The sequence below is a fragment of the Electrona antarctica genome, assembly GCF_951216825.1.
Source record: "Electrona antarctica genome assembly, chromosome: 6".
NCBI classification, from domain to species: Eukaryota; Metazoa; Chordata; class Actinopteri; order Myctophiformes; family Myctophidae; genus Electrona; species Electrona antarctica.
The window spans coordinates 33418261-33441009 of NC_136811.1; the positions used below are offsets into that span (position 1 = coordinate 33418261).

At 42.7% G+C, this 22749-nt stretch overlaps 1 protein-coding gene across 2 annotated transcripts in view; it reads right to left on the reverse strand.

The window, feature by feature from the left end:
* Positions 1–22749, reverse strand: part of lmna (lamin A) — a 40563-nt gene that overhangs the window by 5319 nt on the left and 12495 nt on the right. For both annotated transcript variants that reach the window (XM_079502561.1, XM_079502562.1), the window contains 7 exons: positions 4389–4545; positions 3619–3744; positions 3242–3412; positions 2452–2577; positions 2131–2351; positions 795–1101; positions 539–646 (listed from right to left, as the gene is read on the reverse strand). In XM_079502561.1, coding sequence (XP_079358687.1) covers positions 539–646; positions 795–1101; positions 2131–2351; positions 2452–2577; positions 3242–3412; positions 3619–3744; positions 4389–4545 — 1216 coding nt within the window. The remainder of the gene's footprint in view (positions 1–538; positions 647–794; positions 1102–2130; positions 2352–2451; positions 2578–3241; positions 3413–3618; positions 3745–4388; positions 4546–22749) is intronic.

A 22749-nucleotide genomic window follows, 5' to 3' on the forward strand; every position in this document is an offset into this window, starting at 1 on the left:
TACCATTTAATGCACATTGCAGCCAGCGACATGACGATGCAAAGATGCAATGATGCATATAGTTGATCCAAATGATACTCCCATTCGTCTTTGCGTCTTCCCATGTGAACACTGTTGTACATACACTCGTACAGTAACAATTATCACGCTTCTCGCCCAGCTTCCCTCCCCCGAACACGGAGCAATTGTTCATAGAGACAATCAACGAACCTACAGACTGTGTGGTGGTGAGCAGCTACAACATTTAATATTTTTGGCAATTATAGAGACTTCACCAGTTATCTGTGGAATAAGCAGTATAATGTACCATGAACATGTTGATATGAGAACATGAACAGACCCCAGGCAGGGAACGTGACTGTTGCTTAGCATTTGTAAAAGCTTTGTTTTACCAGGATCCTAAATAAACAAAACCTAAACACCACATGGGAATGAGTGGGATTAATGAATTGAAAGAAAGTAAACACAAAGAAGGAGAGCATGAATGAAAGATTTAAATGAAAGGTTGAACACATGAAAGACACCAGGTGTAACTCACGGTGACAGACTCTCCAGCCTTCAGGGTGAATTTGGGAGGAAACTTGTAGACGATGGGACTGTCGGTACCGATCTGTCTCTTCACCTGCCAGTGACCCAGAAGCTGGTCCTGCATCAGGTAAATGGGACACAGAACAGGACAGATGTGACAAAGCTTTACAAACTGAATGGAAACACAAATACTGCAAGACAAAACCCTGCCCAGCAACTAACAAACCCTACAATACATTACATACCAACACATTAGCAACCCTTACCTCGTCAGCTTTGTTGCTGAGTCGGACATACTTTCCCTCCAGTTCCACTTCATCCACGGTGACGCGACCGCTGGCCGAGGCCTGCTGTGTGATGCGGGCCCTGGTGACGGTGGCGGCGGCCACCAGGCTGGAGGTCTCGCTGTCGTTGTCGTTGAGGCGGCGCTTCTTGGCGCTGGCGCTGCCAGAGGAGTTGCGGCTGCTGGAGGCAGCGGTGGCGCTGGTGAGGATACGGCTGCTGTGGCTGCGGCCTGAGGCAGAGGTGCGGCTGACGGTGACTCTGGTGGAAGGGCTGGGGGACAGACGCAGTCTGCAGGGAGACATGGAAGGGATTGAGAAAACATGTACATGGTTTGTACTGGACTGCTGGTACAGCCTTGCGGACGCCGTCAACGTGACATCACATCAAACGCTTAGGTGGCGTTTGGTTTGTGTGTGTGTGTGTGTGTGTGTGTGTGTGTGTGTGTGTGTGTGTGTGTGTGTGTGTGTGTGTGTGTGTGTTGGGGGGGGGGGGTTCATTGATAGTAGAGGATCGTTTCTGTTCACTTTTCTCTTTGCTTGAGATTCATCTATTTTGTACACATGGTCCCTGATGCAAATGAACTAATAAATGAAATTATAGATACAAATGAAAGCAGTAGCAGTGGTCTAAAGCCCTAACCACACCAAAGGGTCAAGACGGTTTTAGCGTTGTCCCTGTGGTGTGATGTCTTGTTGCACGTTGACCCTAGTGATTCAACGCATGGAATTCAATGGCCCAAACCACACCAAAGGGTCGAGACGGTTTTAGCGTTGACTCCTTGCAACCGTTTGGACCCAAGGAGTTGCATGGTGACCCTTTGGTGTGGTTAGGGCTTAAGAGTCAATAACAGGAGCTAAATCAATTCTAGAAAACCACAAAAAGTTAAATGATTGTACCACCGTCTCCACACTTATACATGCATACAAGCAGCCGGCCTATATAGTGCAGGGGCTTCACCTCAGAACACTGCATTGTGATTTGTGTGGCTTCATTCACAAACTGCACACATAGTAACTTACTATTTACAGCTAAGGATTGGACAGGGAGGCTGCCGGTATTAGATCCTGCTTGTTTTTCTATGCGATTTGATTTCTCCATCTGTTTCTTTTCCACACCATTGAGGTAAGACTCAGCAGCACTGTTGTGCATATGGCAATAAATCACAGTGAAACTTGTTTTCATGTGGTTGATTACAGAGGCATTGCCATCACAGGTACAACTGCGTACCTGTGTACGGGATCTCACCTACACTGCCGTTTCTCTACTCTCCCTCTTGAATGCAAGTTATGTGTATTTTCCCCTGACTGATTCACATACCTCTCCTCCTCTCCCTCCAGCAGTTTCCTGTAGGCACTGATCTCCATGTCCAGGGCCAGCTTGATGTCCAGCAGTTCCTGGTACTCATCCAGCTGCTGCTGCATCCTGGCGCGCATGTCGGCCATCTCCCTCTCCTTGTCTTCCAGCCGACGGCGTGTATTGTCGCGCTCCCTTGCCAGAGCCTCCTCCAGTTCCCTCACCTTGGACTCCCGTGCTGACATCTAACAGGGATAACAGAAAACACACACATGTACATACTCAAAAGGCATTCACTGTCTGATGAGGGGTTTCGTGCAGGTCTTTGTGTGTGCATGCATGTACCTCTTTCTGGAGCAGAGTGAGCTGTGAGGACATGCCCTCCAGGCGGACACGGGTCTGCTGCAGCTCTTCATGGGCCGCACCCACCAGGTGGCTGTTCCTGTCTGCAGAGTGACGGGCATTCTCCAGCTAACAGACAGAAGGACAGAGTTTTACTATGGAGACTCACGAGTGCAACCTAAAGATAGTGTCATTTCACTCTCTCTATATGGTCCTTGGTGTGAGAAAGTTGGAAATGTCCTTCTGTTCATCATGACTGAAGGGAAGAGATTTCATGGGACTTCAGGATCAAGGATGTGTCTTTAATTTTGTTTTTAACGTTTGTTCATTTCAATATATGGTAGCTTAGATCAGTGGTTCCCAAAGTGGGGTCCAGGGACCCCTAGGGGTCCTTGAGGGAGTCCCAGGGGGTCCCCAGCTAAATGATAGTTATAGGAACCAAATGGACCCTCAGTGTACAAATGGAACCAAATGGACCCATTTGTACACGCTCAGAGTTAAATTAACTTTGATTTTACAATATAAATACCATTAAATAGGGGTCAGGTCAAACCAGGGGCCCTTGAAATGAAAATGGTTGAAAATCACTGCTAGAGCCGTAACAATCTTCTCTTATGGGGGTCCTTGGCATATATTTTCAAATAGGGGTCCGCAGGCTAATGAGTATCATTTTGGGGGTCCCTGGCATGAAAGTTTGGGAACCGCTGGCTTAGATTTAGATAACGTGTAGGCTTCTTTTACCTCTCCAAGCCTCAATGTGGACTCTAGGTGGAATCTGTGGTGCAGGGTTTACCTTGGAGTTGAATGTCCTCTCGATCTCTTCCTTGTAGATGCGAACTTGCTCCTCGTGCTGGGCTCTCAGGTCAATCAGGGCATCGGACAACTTGCTCTCATAATCCATCTGTCGCCCGCTGTCGATCTCCACAACGCGAGACTCGTGCCTGCGCTTGGATTCACGCAGTTCCTGCAGACACACGGGGACAGAAGCATTACATAATGGTCATAGAGTATGTGCCCTGTTTATTTGTGAAGAAGACTTTCCAAAGTTTCCATACAGGAGAAATGCAAAATAAGCTGGAAACACGATCAATATGTTGTGGGAAAGGATGCAAAGAGAGAAGGGTGACTAGAAAGCTCAATAAACAGAGGAGATAGGCTGAAGAGTGGGACCTCAATGGAGATGCTCTTCTGGAACTCCAGTTCCTCCTTTATAGTCTGCAGGCGGTTCTCAGCATCCACCCTCCTCAACATCTCATCCTGGAGCTGCTTCTTCACATCACCATGGCTGCCTTCCAACTGGGGAGAGGAGATGGGGGAGAGAGGGAGAGAAGATGGGAGAGAGATAGAAGAGATATGAGGGAGAGAGAGGATGGGGAGTTCATTTTAAGCATCCAAACAAATATTTATCACCCATAACGCACTAAATTAACGACGCCTCTGGGTCTTGTTTGCTCTGACTGCAGCATTTAGATTAATTAAATTCAGAGGAAAACATCATTGGCATTCATTTGAAAAGGGGAAAAAAGAATAATGTGTAGTTCCACACTTTGAGCAGTAGGTGGGGCAAGGCTACAATCATAACCATTGCAGTCACATGGCAGGATTCATTGAGGAGAATAAACAGCAGAGGCTGCAACTAGTCTGCTACTACAACACTTACTCTCATTCAAAATAAGGCCTAATTCATTGGAGTGTTAATGTACTGCTTAAGCACATCAGCTCCAAACAAAGCACAGCAAATACTAGCAATTGTACAACAATTATTTTCAACTGTGCATGTGACATCTCACCTCCATCATACATATTAACACCATTACCAAGCATCGTACCATCATGCATGCAGATACAGACTTATCTGAGATGCTTTAATCTTTTCTGTGAAAATGAACAGTGTTTTGTGTACTTGAACACTGAAATTAATGTAAATCTAGGCGTCGTACCTTAGCCAACTGAGCCTTGAGTTCCTTGAGCTCAGCCTCCAGAAGGCGTTTCTCCCCCAGGGCAGTGCTTAGAGAAGCATCTTTGGAATTGAGTAGGGCCTCCAGGTCCCTCAGCCTGGCCAGAGCTGCGTCCAGGTCAGACTCCTTCTTGGTGTTCCTGAAGACATAAAAAGGTAGAGCAGGTGATTATCGTTCTCTAGAGGCAACGTCATATGAATGACCAGGTCTGGGGTCAGTGTCTTCTACTCACAGATGTGGTTGTTGATGAATACATATTGCCCCGTCACTAAAATGTTCCAGGGTATAATCCCTACAACAGTCACAGCAGACCACTCTACTAACTGTTAAACAATTAGTATCAGTGGCGTCTCCAGGAATGACATTTTAGGGAGGCAAAATGTGTCGTGTCGGGGGTCCGCGTGGGGGTCTGTGTGTCTGCACGCTTATATGCAAGTAATCCAAGTATAATCAATGTATGCATTTTTGAGGGGCGATAGCCCCCCCCTATGTCCAGCTTTTGGTGTATGTGCACAAACTTTGTCCTACACAAACATTAAATCCCATTGACAATGAATGGACAATTTTGAGTAACACAGACATTGAAGACGAAGGTGATGATGTACGATGATAAGATCGCCCCTCACTTCACACGGGTGTGAATTTTATAAAATTAGTGACTCATTTCAACATTGCGATTACAACAGCAAAAATCATGTTCAAGCTGTGTAGTGATGTCTAAAACATGAGGACGGGGGTTGTACTTGAAATGATCTATAACTGAATAGTTCAGAACTGAAGTTAAATCTCTCTCAAATGCTCAGACACACAGACTATTTAGGCGAGAGGTTGTCAGTCTACTATCTGGTTTAACATGATGCGTAAATATTTTGTCACAATTGACTCTTGTTGTTTGCTTTAACAGGGAAGTAGTAATGACACTGTGCATAAATTGAGTGGGAACAAAGCGTTGTCGGGCTGTACTAACTTCTTTTGAGTTCGTCCCACTAATAGTTCTCGGGTTGGTGGTGTTTTTTTTTTCTCCATCTTTTTTTTCCTCAGTCGGTGTTTTTCAAAGGGAGTTGGGAAGGCAGCTGCCTCCCTTGCCTCCATTGTAAATACGTCTCTGATTAGTATGCTGCTCCTACAATATGAGCCACTGCCAAATAATGTCCTTCATCAGAGTGTAGTCAACTTACTGTAGCTAAGCTATATTTTCATTTATTTCAAATGGGCTTCAGTGAGTTTGTCATTAGCTTTGTTAGACGAAATCTCCTTTCAAAGTGGGGGCCGCCAGGCGGGGCAATTGTAAAGGAGAATGTAACAATGTATGATGTAACAAATCTCTACGTGCGTGTCTGTAGGTCACGTATCTCGAGAACCGTCAGTCAGATCGACTTCAAACCTGGTGTGCGTGTTGCGAGTACGCGCGTGAGTTTGGAGATGGTCGGATAGGCGGTTGTCCAGATTCCAGAACCACCAACTTGACCGATATGCCCATATATACTGTAGGCATATATAGAGATCCAGAACAGCATATTCGACTGGTATGTCCATATATGGGCATGCACATAATCATATATGGGCATATACTGATAACATCAGGGATTAACTGTCCGACCGACTGACTTCAAACTCTGTGCGCATGTCTCAGAGGACCCAAGGGAGAGCAGTGACCAGCATGAAGTCTGTTCAGTTGGATAAGCGGTTGTTCAGAACAGCTGACCCCTACTGATTTTGGTGACCCAAAGACCTTTCCTGTACCCTCAGGCTCAAATGTGACCTTTGCACACAGATATCTCAATATATTAAGACAAATTCCAGAATGAACCATATTGATTCTGGTGTCCCCGAGTCATTTCCTCAAGTGCCACCTTTTGGCCAGCATAGCCCCTGGGGCTGCTAGTAGGGCTTTAAGACTTGGAGTCTTAAACAATTTAAAAAATATTTTTCTTTACAATAATACTTTGCTCTTGATAGATTTAGTTTTTATATTATATTTTATATTATACTCATTCATAAAATGGAACAGCACACACAAACAACCATTGTACAGACCAACAACTGTGCAGTACAGTTGTTGTCAAGTCAGCTGAACCAACTGTTCCTGGCTACAATACAGAATCAGTGCCCACAAAAAGCTCTCTCTCCTTCTGTTCCTCTCCTGGGAATCTGTGGTGAATTAAGCAGTGCACATTCGTGTTTGTTGTGCATGTGCTTGAACTTGTGTGTTCAGACTCCTCTCTAACACAATCTCTCTACAGGAGGTAATTTGGAGTACAAAACAAAACTTGGATCTGTCTATGGAAAAACAATACCACCAGAGCCCAGAGAAAATGAGAAAGAGGGAAAATGAGGTGAGAGGGGGGGGGGGGAGAGGTGGAGGGGGGGCAGAGAGTGTGGTGGCAGTATAGGCGATTCACACATGAGCCAACCAGGAAATTGACTCCCGTTATTCCATTTGGCCCCTGTGGTCCGGTCTTCATTGTGTCTAATGATAGCCATCTGGTAGGAGAAAGAGACTGCTTGCCAACCACTGAAACACACGCACACACCTTAGAACCACTGACATTGTGACACAAACACACACGTTACCACCACTGACATACACATTAGGGCCCAACCAATGCCAATTGAAGAGACCTAGGCCACAGATTATCGATATTTTCAACAAATTTGATCCATCCATTTGAAAACAAAAAACAAAACAAAAAAAACATTTTAACAACCCATCATCCCTATTTTGGGCATGTTTAGGCACATTTTCAAATAGGTTCTAAAATGTTCAAAACAAATAAAAGAAATGAGGGGCACTCTTATCATCGTACATCATCATGACGTAAAATATAGCTCTTTGCTCAGACACTGACATAAAATTCTCCATTCATTGTCAATGGAACTTTAATGTTTGTTTAAGACAACGTTTGTGGATGGTAATCTGGATGTAGGAGGGGCTAGAATAGCAGATCTGCAAGCTGTTTAATACAAAAGTACAGTACATTACACATTTCTTGTACACCATGCTGTAATTTAGCTTCTACAGCAAATCTCATGTCTATTCCACCATCACAGAGCCATCTGTGTATGGATGGAACCATTTGTTTCTCTGATTACAAAGGCGGACCCAACCAGGCCAGTGTTTAACTAGACTGAGTGATTTATGAAGCTAGAGGTGAAATCCAACCCCATTAACCCATGCAGTCCTGACCACCCACACACAGCACAGCACAGACATGCACGATCAACTATGACTGCACATGCATGCATACACATGTACGTAGCTCTCAGAAGCAAATTGAAAATAATCCTCTAAATCCAGTGAATTGACCGCACACCATGTACTGTATGCATGGCACGATTACATACAGTCAATGCAGACGTGTGATGTGCATAGTGTTGAAAACAACATGTGTGACATTGACTCACAGGTCTCTATCTGGGACTTACTGACAAGTATTACAACAATGTCCACTCATAGTGACACTGGCACAGTGTCCACAGTGTCCCCACACTGTTTGCCAGAGAACAGAACTGTGTTTTTTCTCCTTTAGCGTTTCTGCTGTAATACGTTGGGACAACGACGAAGTCGCTGTTTCAAAGACTAGGTTTGACACACCCAGTTATAGCAACTTAACATAGACATATTATATACTGTTATGTACAGAACACAGCCACACGCAATGGCCATCTGGAAGGATTCCGTGAATTCCAGGACTACTTGAACATAATGGGTTTGCGAGCCACAGCAAAGCAGACATACAATTTTTTTCCATAAATCGATAGTAAACATGCCTACACGAGACAGGCTGATTAGTAACCAGGGTAAAATGAAAGATGATAGTTACGGCAAGTGACGTTTTAACAACCAGCTGAACAACATAACGGTGTTTAACGACCACAAGCTGGACGAGGTTCTTTTGGACTAATAAAGCAGGGTATGCGTGTGACATCATCAAACCCGGAAGTTATGCGGGAACGTCTACCGAGTGGCAAAAAACTACTTTCTGGCCTTGACAGCTCATACATCCAAACAGAAAGGTTGTAGTTGATTGCACGACGTTAAACGACATTAAACTGACTTTGTCACTAATTTTGCCCCTCAATTTGCCACTCGATTTGCCATTCACTTCATGCATGTGCATACCCTCTATATAGGCTAAGTGGGCGGTCATAGCTGAATGGGTAGAGAGACCATCTGAGAATCAGAAGGTCCCTAGTTCGACACCCCGGCCAGTCTGTGTCAAAAAGGTAGCTTTAAGCGTCCCTGAGCAAGACACTGAAGCCCTTAACAGCTCCCCACAGAGTGATCATTAGGGATCAAACCATCTGCTAGGTAAATGCAGAAAAGTATTTCCCCCTCGGGATACAATAGTCCCTTTTTTTACCTGTCTATAATGATTTTTTTCCAGAGGTCGGGAGCCTGCTGTTATTTTGGAACATTTTTATAGTCTCTATATAATACTTGTCATTAAGTTAATATGGACTAGGGGGAAAACTGCTGTAGACTCCCGTTTGTGCATGTATAAGGATGTGTGTGCGTGTGCGTGTGCATGCGTGCGTGCGTGCATGCGAACTGGAAACGCACGTGTGCGCGTGCATGCGAACTGGAAATGCACAAGTTTGCTTATCATGCCAGCTAGGTTTTTTTGTCCCATCGCAAGTTGTGACTGAGTTAGGCCTTAATAGTACAGTATTCAAATATTTTTGCTTATATACATATACGTTTTCATAATAGATTCAATCCATTAGTTTGATACTGCTGTGATTTAAAGCTCACATATATTATGATGGATGGGTTTGGAATGTGTTGATCCAACTGTGATTTGGTGATTGTTTGCTTCAGGCATGTCCAGGATCCTGCTACAGGATGTTGCTTTAAAACACTGACATACACAATGGGAGGCCATGGGGAAACCTCATGTGAATGCATGTGTGCTTGTGAATGCTCGCTCAAGGGGAGCTTTCTGCATGTTTAGGGGCGTGTTGGTAGTTAAACTGTGTGTAGTGTTTTGCATACAGTACTAGTATGTTTAAGTGTGCGTGCGTGCGTGAGTCTACCTTGAGAGTGTGTGCGTGAGTCTACCTTGAGTGTGTGTGTGTGTGTGTGTGTGTGTGTGTTGAGCATCAGCACATATATGTGTGGTCTGCGTGTGCATCTGTTCTGTTCACCACACTGCCTTTTTATACAATTCAATAGGAATGATGCAATTACATCATAGACAGAGTCTTGGCATAAATACCCCTTCAGTTCATGTTTACACACACATCAAACACATCCCACTATTCATATTTAAGTATATTATGTAATGAGCGCTGGATAGAAGCTAATTGAAAGCTGATTTAGGACAGTGGGTCTCAAACAGGGTCAGGGACCCCATAATGGAAGATTTGTGTTGTTAAACATTATTAATTTTGCAGGGGACTCCTTGGAACCCCCTCAACTGGACCCCTGGGGATAGCTGAAGAACCACCTGATTTAAGATCTAGGCTACTGTGCAACAAAGTGGACCAAGAAAACACCAAGCCGTCTCATCTAGATAAAGAATCCACATCAATACGAGAACACGGACAGTGGACAAAAGTGAAAGAAAGCACAACAAAAAAGCAGACGGTGGGAAACCATGTAATGCTCAGGACAAGGACTATAGTTGCTACAGTCGTGCTAACAAGACACAAGCGACAAGCATTACAGACACAGCAACAGCTGCTGTCTGAGGACCAGCGCCAAGCTTGAAGCGTGTTGCGATTGAGGAGCTGCTGCTGCTACAGCTACACCAAACCTATTGTTGTGTTTTTCCAGACAGCTGCTTATCTTCTTGTTAGCACACATCTAGCAACTAAGTCAATTCATTACATGGTTTCCCACCTACATCCATTTTGTGCTCACGGAATAAGGGAATATGAAAACAAGACTGAGTTGATTTCACAGTGGAACTTACACAATAAGGTTTGTAATGTGCAAACTTTATTCTCTGCAGTGACAAAATTAAAATCCAATCAATTCACATTGTTTTTGCTATGGCACTATGGCTAACACTACCAGGTTTAGGAGCTTCAATTCCCACCCGTGTCACTAATGCTAATGCTGTACTATCAAAAGCTTTTACAGAAGAAATAGAAAGGCACATGAAGAAATTACAAATCAAAAGAGCAAGTGTGGAAAGAAAGAAGAAAGAAAGAACGAAAGAAAGAAAGAAAGAAAGAAAGAAAGAAAGAAAGAGGGGGAATGTGTCAGCTCAGCTCCAAGTCTGGACGATGAGTCACAGCTATCTTTGTCCATCCTGGTGAAGAGAGATGAAGCCTGTCTCGCAAAGAGAAAGAGAAGCCCACAAACCTCCACGTTTTGCTGTACCGTTGTCATGACAACCAAGGCCTCCAAGTCGGCCGTGCCGTTTACATTGTGCACGCGATTGAAAAAGTAGACTTTCCTCAGTGGAAGTTTCCGTCCCCCCCAATGTCTTTCAGAGTCAAAACATGTGGAAAAGCTTCCCCTTTCATAAACTCCTGATGGAAAATCTAGCCTATAATTTCTACAATATGGCAGATGCATTACTCTGAAGGCTCCACAGTCTAAAAGGGGTATATAAACCCTTTGACAATACAAAGGCCCCAATATCTGGTAATTGTGCACGACTGGGACAGACACCAAAGTCCGAATTGAAACCAATGTTTCTTGTTTAGCAGAATTAGAACAGATGCATAACAGAAAGACACCTGTGACAGTTGTAACATAAACGTTTAAACAACACTGCAATTTCCATTTGTATCTACCATTACTACTGTATAGCTGGGTCAGGACCAGGAGTAATATATTTTACTAGTGTATACACACACATGTACATATGCTGTATATCTGGTAGACGTGTGTGGGTGGAATTCCATGATGACTCACTGCTCAGACTCCACAGAGAGAGAGATCCCCTGGTTCCTTATGGATTGCCTTAAGGTTCCATTACTAATTACATCCCAGCCTCCAACTGAACACCGAGAGGAAAAAGTGACCATGGTGAAAGCTGTTGGGGCTCCTTAAACACAGTGGTCCAGGAATAGAATTGGGTCTTTATCCAACATCAACAGGCAATGTAATAAACGTGTACAGTATATACTGTGCTGGTGGGCCACTTCAATGGAACAAAGGTCCAAACTAGGCTATGCAACTAGGCTGTGACAAACGCATCTCAGTCTTAGAATCTTCTTAGGGATCTTAGAAGCATAATTCGTAGGACCGTACTACACAATGTTAATGGAAAAGCAACTTCAGGACACCAACCAAGCTGGTTGTGCAACAACACGCATAAAAAGGCATAAAACTTTGTAAATGTTCATTTCCTATGTCTCTTCTGGGACAGAAACAACAATAGCTGGGGCTGTTAATCGTCCTTAAGTCACACACACGCACGCACACACATTTAGTCAACAACCGCACAGAGCTGAAAGAGGGAGGAACAGAGAGAACAGACCGAGGAATAAATCCCTAGTAATCAACAACAGCAATGCATTCCCTTTCTAAGAACCACTCATCCATTCTCATTCATGTGATGTCAGAATAGAGTTTTAGCTCTGAAGTGAACCATATGCCAAATATCATGACTGAGAGCTTCAGGTTCTCAATTCATATCAAACAAGAACAGACAGAGAAGTACACAGGCGGAGAAAGGCTGTGCAACATCTCTTACTTGAAACTCGTTTCAGGCTGCTGCTATGAAACTAAATAAGCAATAAGAGAGAAGAATGAGTTACTTTATTTAAAAAAGGTAGGGCAACAGATAAAGGGTACCATCCTTGCAGTTATCATCTGTGTGCTTTGCAATGATTTCTCAAACGATTTGAATGCATTTGATTAGGTCCACATTACAGAAACAGGAGATAAGCTCCTGCCCTATGGGCCTCATGGCTCGGCAAGGCTACTGACAGCCTTTTGTGGCGGTTCTGGACAACCGTGTATCCGACGGACTCGAGGCCGGGCACTGCGTAGAACGCGTGTCTCAAGTCGATGGGGCGAACGGTACTTGAGTTACGTGGATTACAGACATACATACATACATACACACACACACACACATACAGAGACGTGGTGCATTTATAGTAGGACTAGAACAGTGCCCTTTGGGGGGTGATCAGGTGTGATCATCAATTGGCTAATAAAGGGAGAGGTCACGGATCATTGTGATGTCAGAACATCATTGTGATGTCAGAACATCATTGTGATGTCAGAACAGGCCAGCTGCATATATGGGGATCTAGGGGTGATCAGTGCCTGTTGGGGGGTGATCAGGTGTGATCAATTGGCTAATAAGGGGCAAGGTCGCGCATCATTGTGATGTCAGATCAGCATTGTGATGTCAGAACAGGCCAGCTCCATATATGGAAATCTAGGGGTGATCTGGATTTGGGCCCTGTCCGGAGCCTGGGCAGAGGCATTTGTGCTGGTTCCGGACAACCGGCAATCTGACGGGCACTGTGGTGGTGTGGAACGCGTGTGTCAAATTGGAGGTGGAGGCGGTGGGGTGAACGGTTCTCGAGTTAGTCAAAGTCAAAGTCGTACGATTAGTCACACACGTTACCGCATTGAAATTTGTTCTCCGCATTTGACCCATCTCTTGGAGCGGTGAGCGTGCGCCATGGTCGGGAATCATTAGTTGATTTGACCCCCAATCCAACCCATTGATGCTGAGTGCCAAGCAGGGAGGCATTGGGTCCCATTTTTACAGTCTTTGGTATGACCCGGCCGGGGATCGAACCCACAGCCTCCCATTTTCAGGGCGGACACTCTAACCACAAGGCTACTGTCTACGTGGATTACAGACGTACAGAGACATGGCACATTTACTGATAGATGTTTGACAAACTATTCATTCAAGTCATTCTGGCTCGCCGCTGGCAGTTTGAAATTCTTGCGTGAAATCAATATTGGTGATATTATGATGTCCCCCAAAAAACACTTGAGACAAGTTAGTTTGTTTGTTCGTTTGTCCCTTCCAAAGTTTTAATCAGAGCTGTACCCCATATACCCTTAGCTTGCATACATCATATATGCAACAATATCAATTGCCTTTTTATATAATTATATGTTAATTACTTTAAATGAAAGGTTATGAAAAGGGCTGGGGGCTGTGCAGGTAGCAGAATGGAATTGAAGAATCATGACACCACGAGTGGAAGAAGTTGCAAGTTGTACTGTACTTGGCCTACAAATGTATATTGTAAGTACAGTCTAGCATTCACCAATGGAACAATTTCTACAATTAAATATGAAACTAGATAAAGTGCCCCTCAGTGCTATAATAGGCCAATGTGAAAAGGGTGCCATTTCTTCTTACGCCTTGGATGGCAATTGGATGATTTGAGGCATTTTGTTCCAAAAATGTGTTTTGAAAAAATCCACCTGTTGGTGGCACTATAACAGGCCAATGTGAAAAGGGTGGGATATATTCCTCAGCCTAGTAGGAAAGTATGTGAAAGATTTAATGTAAATTGCACGCCGCGTTCATGATTTGAGGCTGTTTTGTTCAAAACGGGCCAATCCTGCAAACTTTGAAAGCCAATGTTAGCCAATTAGGATGGAATATGAAATATCGGACAGATCCGGCTTGATCACATGACTATAGAGATACTGTGTAACGATTTGCGGGATTTTTGGACAGAATCTGGAGGAGTAATATAAAAAAAACTGTTTTTAAAAGTCGGCCTCCTGGTGGCACTATAACAGGCCGTTCAGGAAAATTTGGCATCCAGGGAGTGTGTGCAAAATTTCCAGGGTTAATGGTGCCACGGACAGACAGACAGACAGACAGACAGACAGCAAAACATACCGAGTATATATTATATACAATTAATACAATTAAATGTATATAATATTGATGATGTAAAATGTCTCGCTGACTGACTAGACGTGGATTGTGTTGAGCTTCTTTTTTTTACGCTACGCACCCCGCGTCCCTCATGAGCAGACCTGTCGTTGATCCAGGCGACGTCTGCGTCACCTGCTCCCTGTCTGAAAGGACCTTAAGTCAACATGGAAATGGAAGGTGTTTCATGATGAACAGATAAGGCTTTATGTTCTGTGTGTGTGTGTGTGTGTGTGTGTGTGTGTGTGTGTGTGTGTGTGTGTGTGTGTGTGTGTGTGTGCGCCTGTGCGTTGGGGGGGGGGGGGGGGGGAGGCCCAGCCCTTCTCCCTTGCTAGTCATTAAATGATGATTCATCAGTGTGTGAGTCAGAAGCCTGGTGCCTGGTATTTGTACTGTATACATGTGTATCTGCAAACATAACGGCTAGCTTTCCCTGCTGCTTGATTACATTATCCATTTAGGATTAGGTGCAGTCAGTGGGAAGAACACAGACAGTTTGACCTCTTCATGGTCTATTCAATGACACTGTAGTGCGGAAAGCTCATTAGCACATACTGTATGTGTGTGTGTGTATATATATATATATTAGGGCTGACCTGGATTAGTCGACTAATCGATCGGAATGAGTCTTAGTCCACTACCAACCTCTGAGTCGATTATTATTATTATTTGCATGATTCAACTTAGAGATTGGCCGAATTTGTTATACTATTCAACAAATATTTGAAAAAATAGGTTATATATCATGATTTATCAGGAGAAACCAAGCAAGTATAAATCAGACATTAAGCATAAATAAATCAGACATTAAGCACCCCCACGGCCCAAATGGAATGATTCTCTGTTGCAGAGTTCCTCAATTAGTTTTATATATAAAGTGACTGGAGTTTCATTTATCTCCAAAAGCCCTTGAATATGATGAAATATAATTAAGAATCACTGTGATTATGGTAAACTAAGCTCACATTTAATATCACACACACCATATTTGTAAGAAAAAAGCCTAGTCGACTATAGACAGTCCTAGTCGAATCCTAGTCGACTATAAAAATCCTTAGTCGGGGACAGCCCTAATATAAAAAATATCAAGATTTGAAATGATTAGATGGAAGTATGATGTCTAAACGAATGTTTAGTGTTCAACTAATCTACCCGGTTTGTCAAATGTCCATGGCGCTTTTTCCAGCCTCTCTCTGGATAAGTCCGTTCAAGTTAAATTACTAAAATGAATGTATAAATTGTAGCGTGTGTGGTCATTGCTAGATTAAAATGTAACATTTACTATTATATGCTGGGAAACAGTTGTTTGCACAAATGTTTAAAATACATGCCGTTGCTTGCACAAATGTCCATCTACATTTAATGAACATTTCCAGCACCATTCATTACGGTAATTATGCATTCATTATGCAGCAGACCATGATCTGGTATAGGAGCAGTGAGTCTCATTTCCTACGACACAGTGCTCCATCCAGCTGCACTGACTTGCAATCAAAACCCCATGCGAGTAAGGGGTTGTGGTGCTAACATTAGCATAAATCTAGGCAACCAACATGCTGAGTTTATGAGGATGGGCTACGTTTAGGTTAGCATGTGAGCCCACTGATAAATAGTAATTTATTAGAAGTTAACTTGAAGCAGCACCAAGCTGTGGTTATGTCTTGCCTTTGGCTATGGTGTGTACTGTGCAGCTCTCACGCAAAGCTTTGAAAGAAGTAACACAAGAAAAACAAATTGGGCAGCCGCAAACCTACGTCAAATACTATTTCAAATTAATTGTTTAAAATCTGGAGAACTAGATGGCATCAGGTTATTTCACATATTGTCAAGTCAAATTGTCAGACAGAAAATATATCAAACTGACCACATACTTTTGACTTTTGTCTAGTTGCAGTATGTGAAACTCTCTGTATTGTCCTTAGTGGAAAAATACAGTGGGCTAGGGCAGTCATCTAAACCTGTAAGAAGTATTTTGATATTCGAAACAATTTTACCCAAGGATAAATATAGGCACGTGCGTAGGACTATACAAATGGGACATCTCAAGTAACAAAAACTTAGGGAAAAATTGTGAGAAAGAAACACATTCTTCTGCTGTGTCCAAATAGAAATGCACAGAAACACAGATACATGCTAAACAACATCTTCCTTTTTTTCCTAGTAGTTCCAACAAGACACTGAATAACTGCTTTGAAAAACTTTTTTTCTTAACTCACTCCACCAACTCAAATAAATAGGAACAATTGGTAACACAAAACATCTGGGTAGGTCTCCGATTTATTGAACTGCTTCCATACACACAGTGTGCCCTGTTTGGATTAGATGGAAATGTTCCCGGCAGGCTATTCATCTCAAATGTTTTGGGTAGTAAATGAGTGTTCATGGTTATGGAAATCAAATGGAAGTTACATAAGTGACCAGATGAGAACACTTAAGGTTACGCCCACCTCACCAGCTTCCCAATTGCAAACTCCTCCACATTTATACTAAGGCCAGGGAGAGAGCGAGAGGCGAATCTGTTTATAAAGTCTATTTTAGCATGCGTCTGTAAATCCAGAGTAGCATCGTCTTATAAACTGATTTCCCCCATCAGTGAGCAAGTGACTCATCCAGCTTGGCACGTAAAGAGAACCCGCTAACCTTCTATGGAAACTCTGAATTATGAACTCTGCTGTCGCACACACACTCTAGCCTTGCCAAAACCTCCATTTGGTACCAAGTTCTGGTCTGTTGAAGTCCAAACCCAAATCTTTCATAATTCAGGCAGCATTCAACCCAACAATGAACACTCTATAAGTCATCCAGGATATTCAGAACCTTGACATATGCGTTTTCCATTTCAGCATACATATGTGCTAGCTAAAGGAAAAAGTAGGCATAAAAGTGAGCCCTAATAACACCTATGGACCATTTCTTCCCAACAAAGAGGTATTGGAATTTACAAGAAAGCCCATAAATTCTAACACTGCTGTGACTTGCGAGCATTCCATGTAGTGCACAGGCGGATCAGTCTAACCAACAACAAAACCCTGGAGCTATATTTTTATAACCAGCCATAAAGCAATGTTTTGTATAGAACCCAACCTTTGGTTAGTACAGTATTTACAGTTGTACAGTAGAGCTGTACAGTACCTGGGTATGATAATTACGGAGCTTCTGTGCTCCGTAAGTAAGACACTGGAAGCAGTGATTCCGATCTCTCTCATTGCATGGAGAATCTAAAAAATCTCACAAATGCAAACCATTGTCAAATATGCCAATAGGTTAAAAAAAAAGAAAACAAATCCATATGCAATTGTAGATAAGTGAAATGCCTGCATTCATGTTATAGTACACATGGTGCAAGTTCTCTTGCACAAAGAAAATCAGACCCGTCTGAACTGAGTGGTGCTGTACTGTACGTGTGTGTGTGTGTGTGTGTGTGTGTGTGTGTGTGTGTGTGTGTGTGTGTGTGTGTGTGTGTGTGTGTGTGTGTGTGTGTGTGTGTATGTGTGTGTTCAAGATTTGTTTGAAAACAGCAGATCTGTTTGAAAACAGCAGATCTAGCAGATCAGCTATTCCCCTGGCAACTGCTCAGTTCGAATAGCCAACGCTTGCAATGGGTTCAGAATCATGAATAACCCCTAGTAGTTTGACATGTCGCATGCTACTTAAAAGCATAATTACTATTGCAATTTATTTTAGGTCTTAGATTGACTGGCCTAATAGTCGCTTCTTTTGGGCTTGTTTTCATAGACCTGGTTGCTTATTTCTCTCGCAAAATCAGGCAACACAGCTCACACACTAACGCCAGGGCTCCACCGGACGCGTTGCGTCTCCGTCGCGTGTGTCAAAAAAACGCACCGGTTCAATTTTAATGCACGCGTCGCGTCTCCGTCAACGCTACGCAACGCGGGCAGTGGCGCCACCCTTCATTGATTAAAAAGGGAACATTCCCTGACGGTGACGGAGACGCGACGCTGACGCGACGCTGACGCGCCCGGTGGAGCCCTGGTGTAATGCTCCACAAACACCTTTAATAAACATGGACATGTTCAGGATCAGGTCAAACTGACCTGATCTTTAAACCGGATTGAACCATTTTCTGTCTATTAAAAGGTGTTTGTGGGGCATTATACAGTACACCATAGTTTACAGTGTGTAGTGTATAGTATTTATCTTTCATATATATTCTCTGCCCAGCATCTTTTCAAAGGCTGTGGGTGTGATCATTTATCGGTCAGCTTTCAGTTGTATCGCTCCATATGGAATCTTTAAACGTTGACTGATTGATTTCATTGGGACAATTTAGAAATCTCATTAATTAATGTGTTATTGCCAGGTTTTTTTTTATCTTCTGTTCTTTGCTTGTTTTTACAGTAAGTTTGTCTTTATCATGTTCCTAATTAAATTTTATGATTCTCTTGTGCTATGACTTTTGTAATCTCTGAATCATTGAAACGGTAGAATGAATGAATGTCAGGTTGGTCAGTATACAAACCAATGTATTGTAAGTATTACAAATTCTGAACATAAAGGAATATGTTCAAATTGCAGTATGACATTTTTTTCTCATTGTGTATTTCCCATAATAAGCGAAAGCGAAACTATTTTTATATCCTTGTACATCCCAAAGGCTCCTGCCAATTCTCTGACAGACTGACACCATTAGGAAAAGTGACATCGGTTTTGGGTTGCATCCAAATTCACGGAGGCTTCTTTGAACCTAGACTACTGCCCTGGCACTGCTCAACTTGAGAGAATCTTGTCTCCTGTCATATAATACATACTGAGGTCATAGTAGTAGAGAGCGGGTTTGCCCTGGAGGCTGCCAGAGAGCACAGATAACATGATCAAACCACATGGGAAAAGAAGCAGCACAATGAACTCTAACGGTGCACATTTCTAAACCTGACGCTAAATCCAGTAGTTGCGAAATCTAAATGACTACATGGTCTTCAGGTAGCATATTACCAGCTACTTAACTTTGCACAATGTTGGAGAATAGTACCATTTTAGGTAAAAGGCGAGTTGTGATTAACTGATTTCACATACAGTAGCATGATTCACGGACACAAAATATGCAATATTAATCAAAACTAGCAACATTTCATCTGATGGTGAAATAACTAACTTTAGCCTACTACTGGAGTTATTACTTCACCACCAATGAATATCTGTATAATAAAGTTGTGAATTACTGGTGTGTTATGCCACACTTCTGGTTCCAGTGACTGGAGTATTATCTTTTGAACACTGGATGTGCAAAAACATATTGTAACATATTGTACGTGTTCTTTATAATTCTTCAGTCTGAATTGTGTGCTGACAGGATTATCCTCAATCAACTTTTCCATACAATGAATAAAATGATTTGTATTTATTGTGTGGAGCTTACAGCAACTAATCAGTGAGGCCAAAAGAAAGCATTCTTTTGCCCATTTTAGGTAGAGAACTTTTAAGGGAAACATTTATTACAAAAATGTCCAGCCGCTTGAACAGTCTGTCCTCTTACACAGAATCTGACAATGGTTTGGATGTTTGTTGCGTTACCTTGGGAACAGGGGGAAATGCCCCTGGCTAAAAGTAGAAGTTTACTCATAGAAATTCTGGTTATTTCAAGTACTTGTGGCTAATAATAAATCAACTTTATCTTAGGGCTGGGCAATATGGACAGAATCAAATATCACAATATTATTGACCTAAACATTTGTGCCATATTACAATCTCAAATGTTATCTAGTCTCATTTCACTGTACCATATAATATCTAGCTCTGCTTTACTTCTTGTGACATACCCCTCTACTGTGTCTCGTATTATATAATGTGAGGACCTGTTGTCCTTCTGCCCTGTGTGACTGTGAATATGTACTCTTTAATGTAGTAAGTTAATAATATGACTTTGCCAAACTCTAATACACTTCTGTACTTCGAAATCAAGAGACTGACTTAAGATCCACAAATAGCATTTGAGGGAAAATAGGAAAAGGTCAGAATATATTATCTGTATATTTTGATTATTATTGCAAGGACATTTTGGTTATGGTCATGCCAAGCAGCACACCCGCAAAAACCAAACAGTGCTGAAATTATCACACAAACAAATGACGCTACTCCCAAATCTATGATGTTTGGACATTATAGATAGATGTCATTTCAGAGTTGGCTGTATGTAACATAAGGAAATGGCAATAGCTATCATTCTAATTCAAGGAAATGAGATTTGTGCTATATGATAAGTGTTCTTCCCATTGTGTTCACCAGTGTGTTCACATCACTTTGGGTCCACATACAGTATACTGTAAGTCAGCCACATGGCTTCATACAGTAGCCTTTATGTTCTGAAAATCTAATCCATATTGAAATGCCTCTTATGTGATATCTTTACAGGTACAATCAAAAGAAATAACCATGTAACACCAGTAACTTAATGTACAAAATGTTTTGATACCAATAGCAAGCTGCAATATACAGTACAGTAGGCCTTTGTTGCACAAGAACAAGGTGCATCAAGTAGTGTCTATACTGTGCACATTTTGATCCATTTATGAAACAGTGTCCAAACAATGTTTGCTCAAATTCACACCCATTGTCTAACTGTTGGGTTACCTGTTGCCCCACCCGAAGCCAAATCTACTCTGTGCCAAAGGGTGTGGCATTCTAAGCTTTGCTAAATCTCTGCTTTCATGCAGTCACATTAGATTGAGAAATCCAAAAAAAATTGGTGGTTTAATTTTTGAGACTTAAGTTCAGTGCTTTTTCTACTAAGGGCGAAGACTTTGATCGTATACAAAATAGGCTATTGAATGAAGAAGCGACTTGAAGATGAATTAAAGCTTTAACCCAAATCTTATTTGAATTAATAAAACATTAACCAATATGTATAGTAATTGCGACCAAAGGTAACTATGGAACTATGGAAACTATGGAATCGAGAATTTCCCGTCAGTTAAGGTGGTTGCACACCGGCCACGTTTTTCGGAAAACCGATGGAGAAACGCTGCTTAAAAATCCGAATTCGCGCTCGGTGTGTGGGGACCTTTAGTGTGTCAGGCACCATGGTGTCCAGGTCTCGTGACATCATGTGACATCATCAAGGATGGAGATGTGGAGACCCTGATGTCACAGTAAATGCGACCTGCTGTCGCAGTTAAACCCTTAGATCTCCATATATGGATATATTTCAGAACCTGTTCTGACATTCCATATGTTGATCCTTCCCCATCCATCCTTCCTCTTCGATGTCTCCCTTTTGACTTATACCTGTCCATTCAAATTTCAAACTCTAGACGGGCCTGCCCCAAAGTCATTAATGCAGCCGCGCCCGGCGGCTGCATTAATGGACAGGCCCACCTGTCCATTCAAACTCTAGATGGGCCTGCCCCAAAGTTATTAGTGCAGCCGCGCCCGGAAGCCAGCGAAAACTAGAGTTCTCAACAGGCCCGAGAATTAAGGCCCGGCCCTACCTGGGCCCTCATCAAACCCTGTACACTCAAGAGAATGTCCCCGCTACCACCCTTAGATCTCCATATATATATGGAGCTGACCTGTTCTGACATTCCATATGTTGATCTGACCTCATCAAACCCTGCACACTCAAGACATGCTCCATATATGGCCAGTACAGAATTCATTCCATGTTGATCTGACCCCCCATGCCAAAGCGCCAGCACTCGCCCAACAGTCTGCCGTCAACGAGGCGGATGCGTGCACAGGGCATGCGACCTAGGTCACGTTATGTAGGTCCACTACTGGGTGGTAAGTAGACCTTCCCAAAACCAATAAACCCAATATCAGAATCAGAAACAACTTTATTGTCACAGGTGTAAAACAGACAGTGAATTTAGTTTTTGTGCAAGTTCCATCGTTTGTCATTTCCATAACAATATCCATAATATCTCCCCCGTCTTCACCACGGTAGACTCCCTGTTGGAGGAGTAGTGATAATATTTTCAGTATGCAGTAGACTATTCTAGATGAGTGACATTAACCTCTACCTGTTTGATCGTTTTGTTAAGTGAACATTTTTCCCAAATTGTCTATGTCCTACCAGTGACAACAAGAAGCAGGTCCTTACTACAAAGCATCAGGTTTCATGAACACAGCTGGAGGCTAGGCTGGGCACGAGACAACAGAGAGGCGCCTATATTCAGTACTGGAAGCTAAATGACTAAACAAGGCCTTGACAAATCTATGAACTCAAGGCCAAAGTCCTGTGGCTCCTGCTACAACACAGTCACTACCATGTTCTGTTCCTACTGTACCTTCTTCATAACTTATTTTCTCTGCCCCTGGTATAAGTTAACATCCCAATAACACTTCAAGTCGTTATAAAAACTTAACACCTGTTTCAAGCATTTCAAGTATTTTGTTTTTATACTGTGTTTTCAGAGGACAGGTTAGCATTCCAGGTCCAGAGCTTGGAGTCTTGCCTCAGGGAAGGGACAGCATATGTTCCAATGGTAATGCATACAAACTGACAAATAGGGGCTGAACAGGTGTGCTTAGTCAACAGACTCGATTATTGACAACCACCT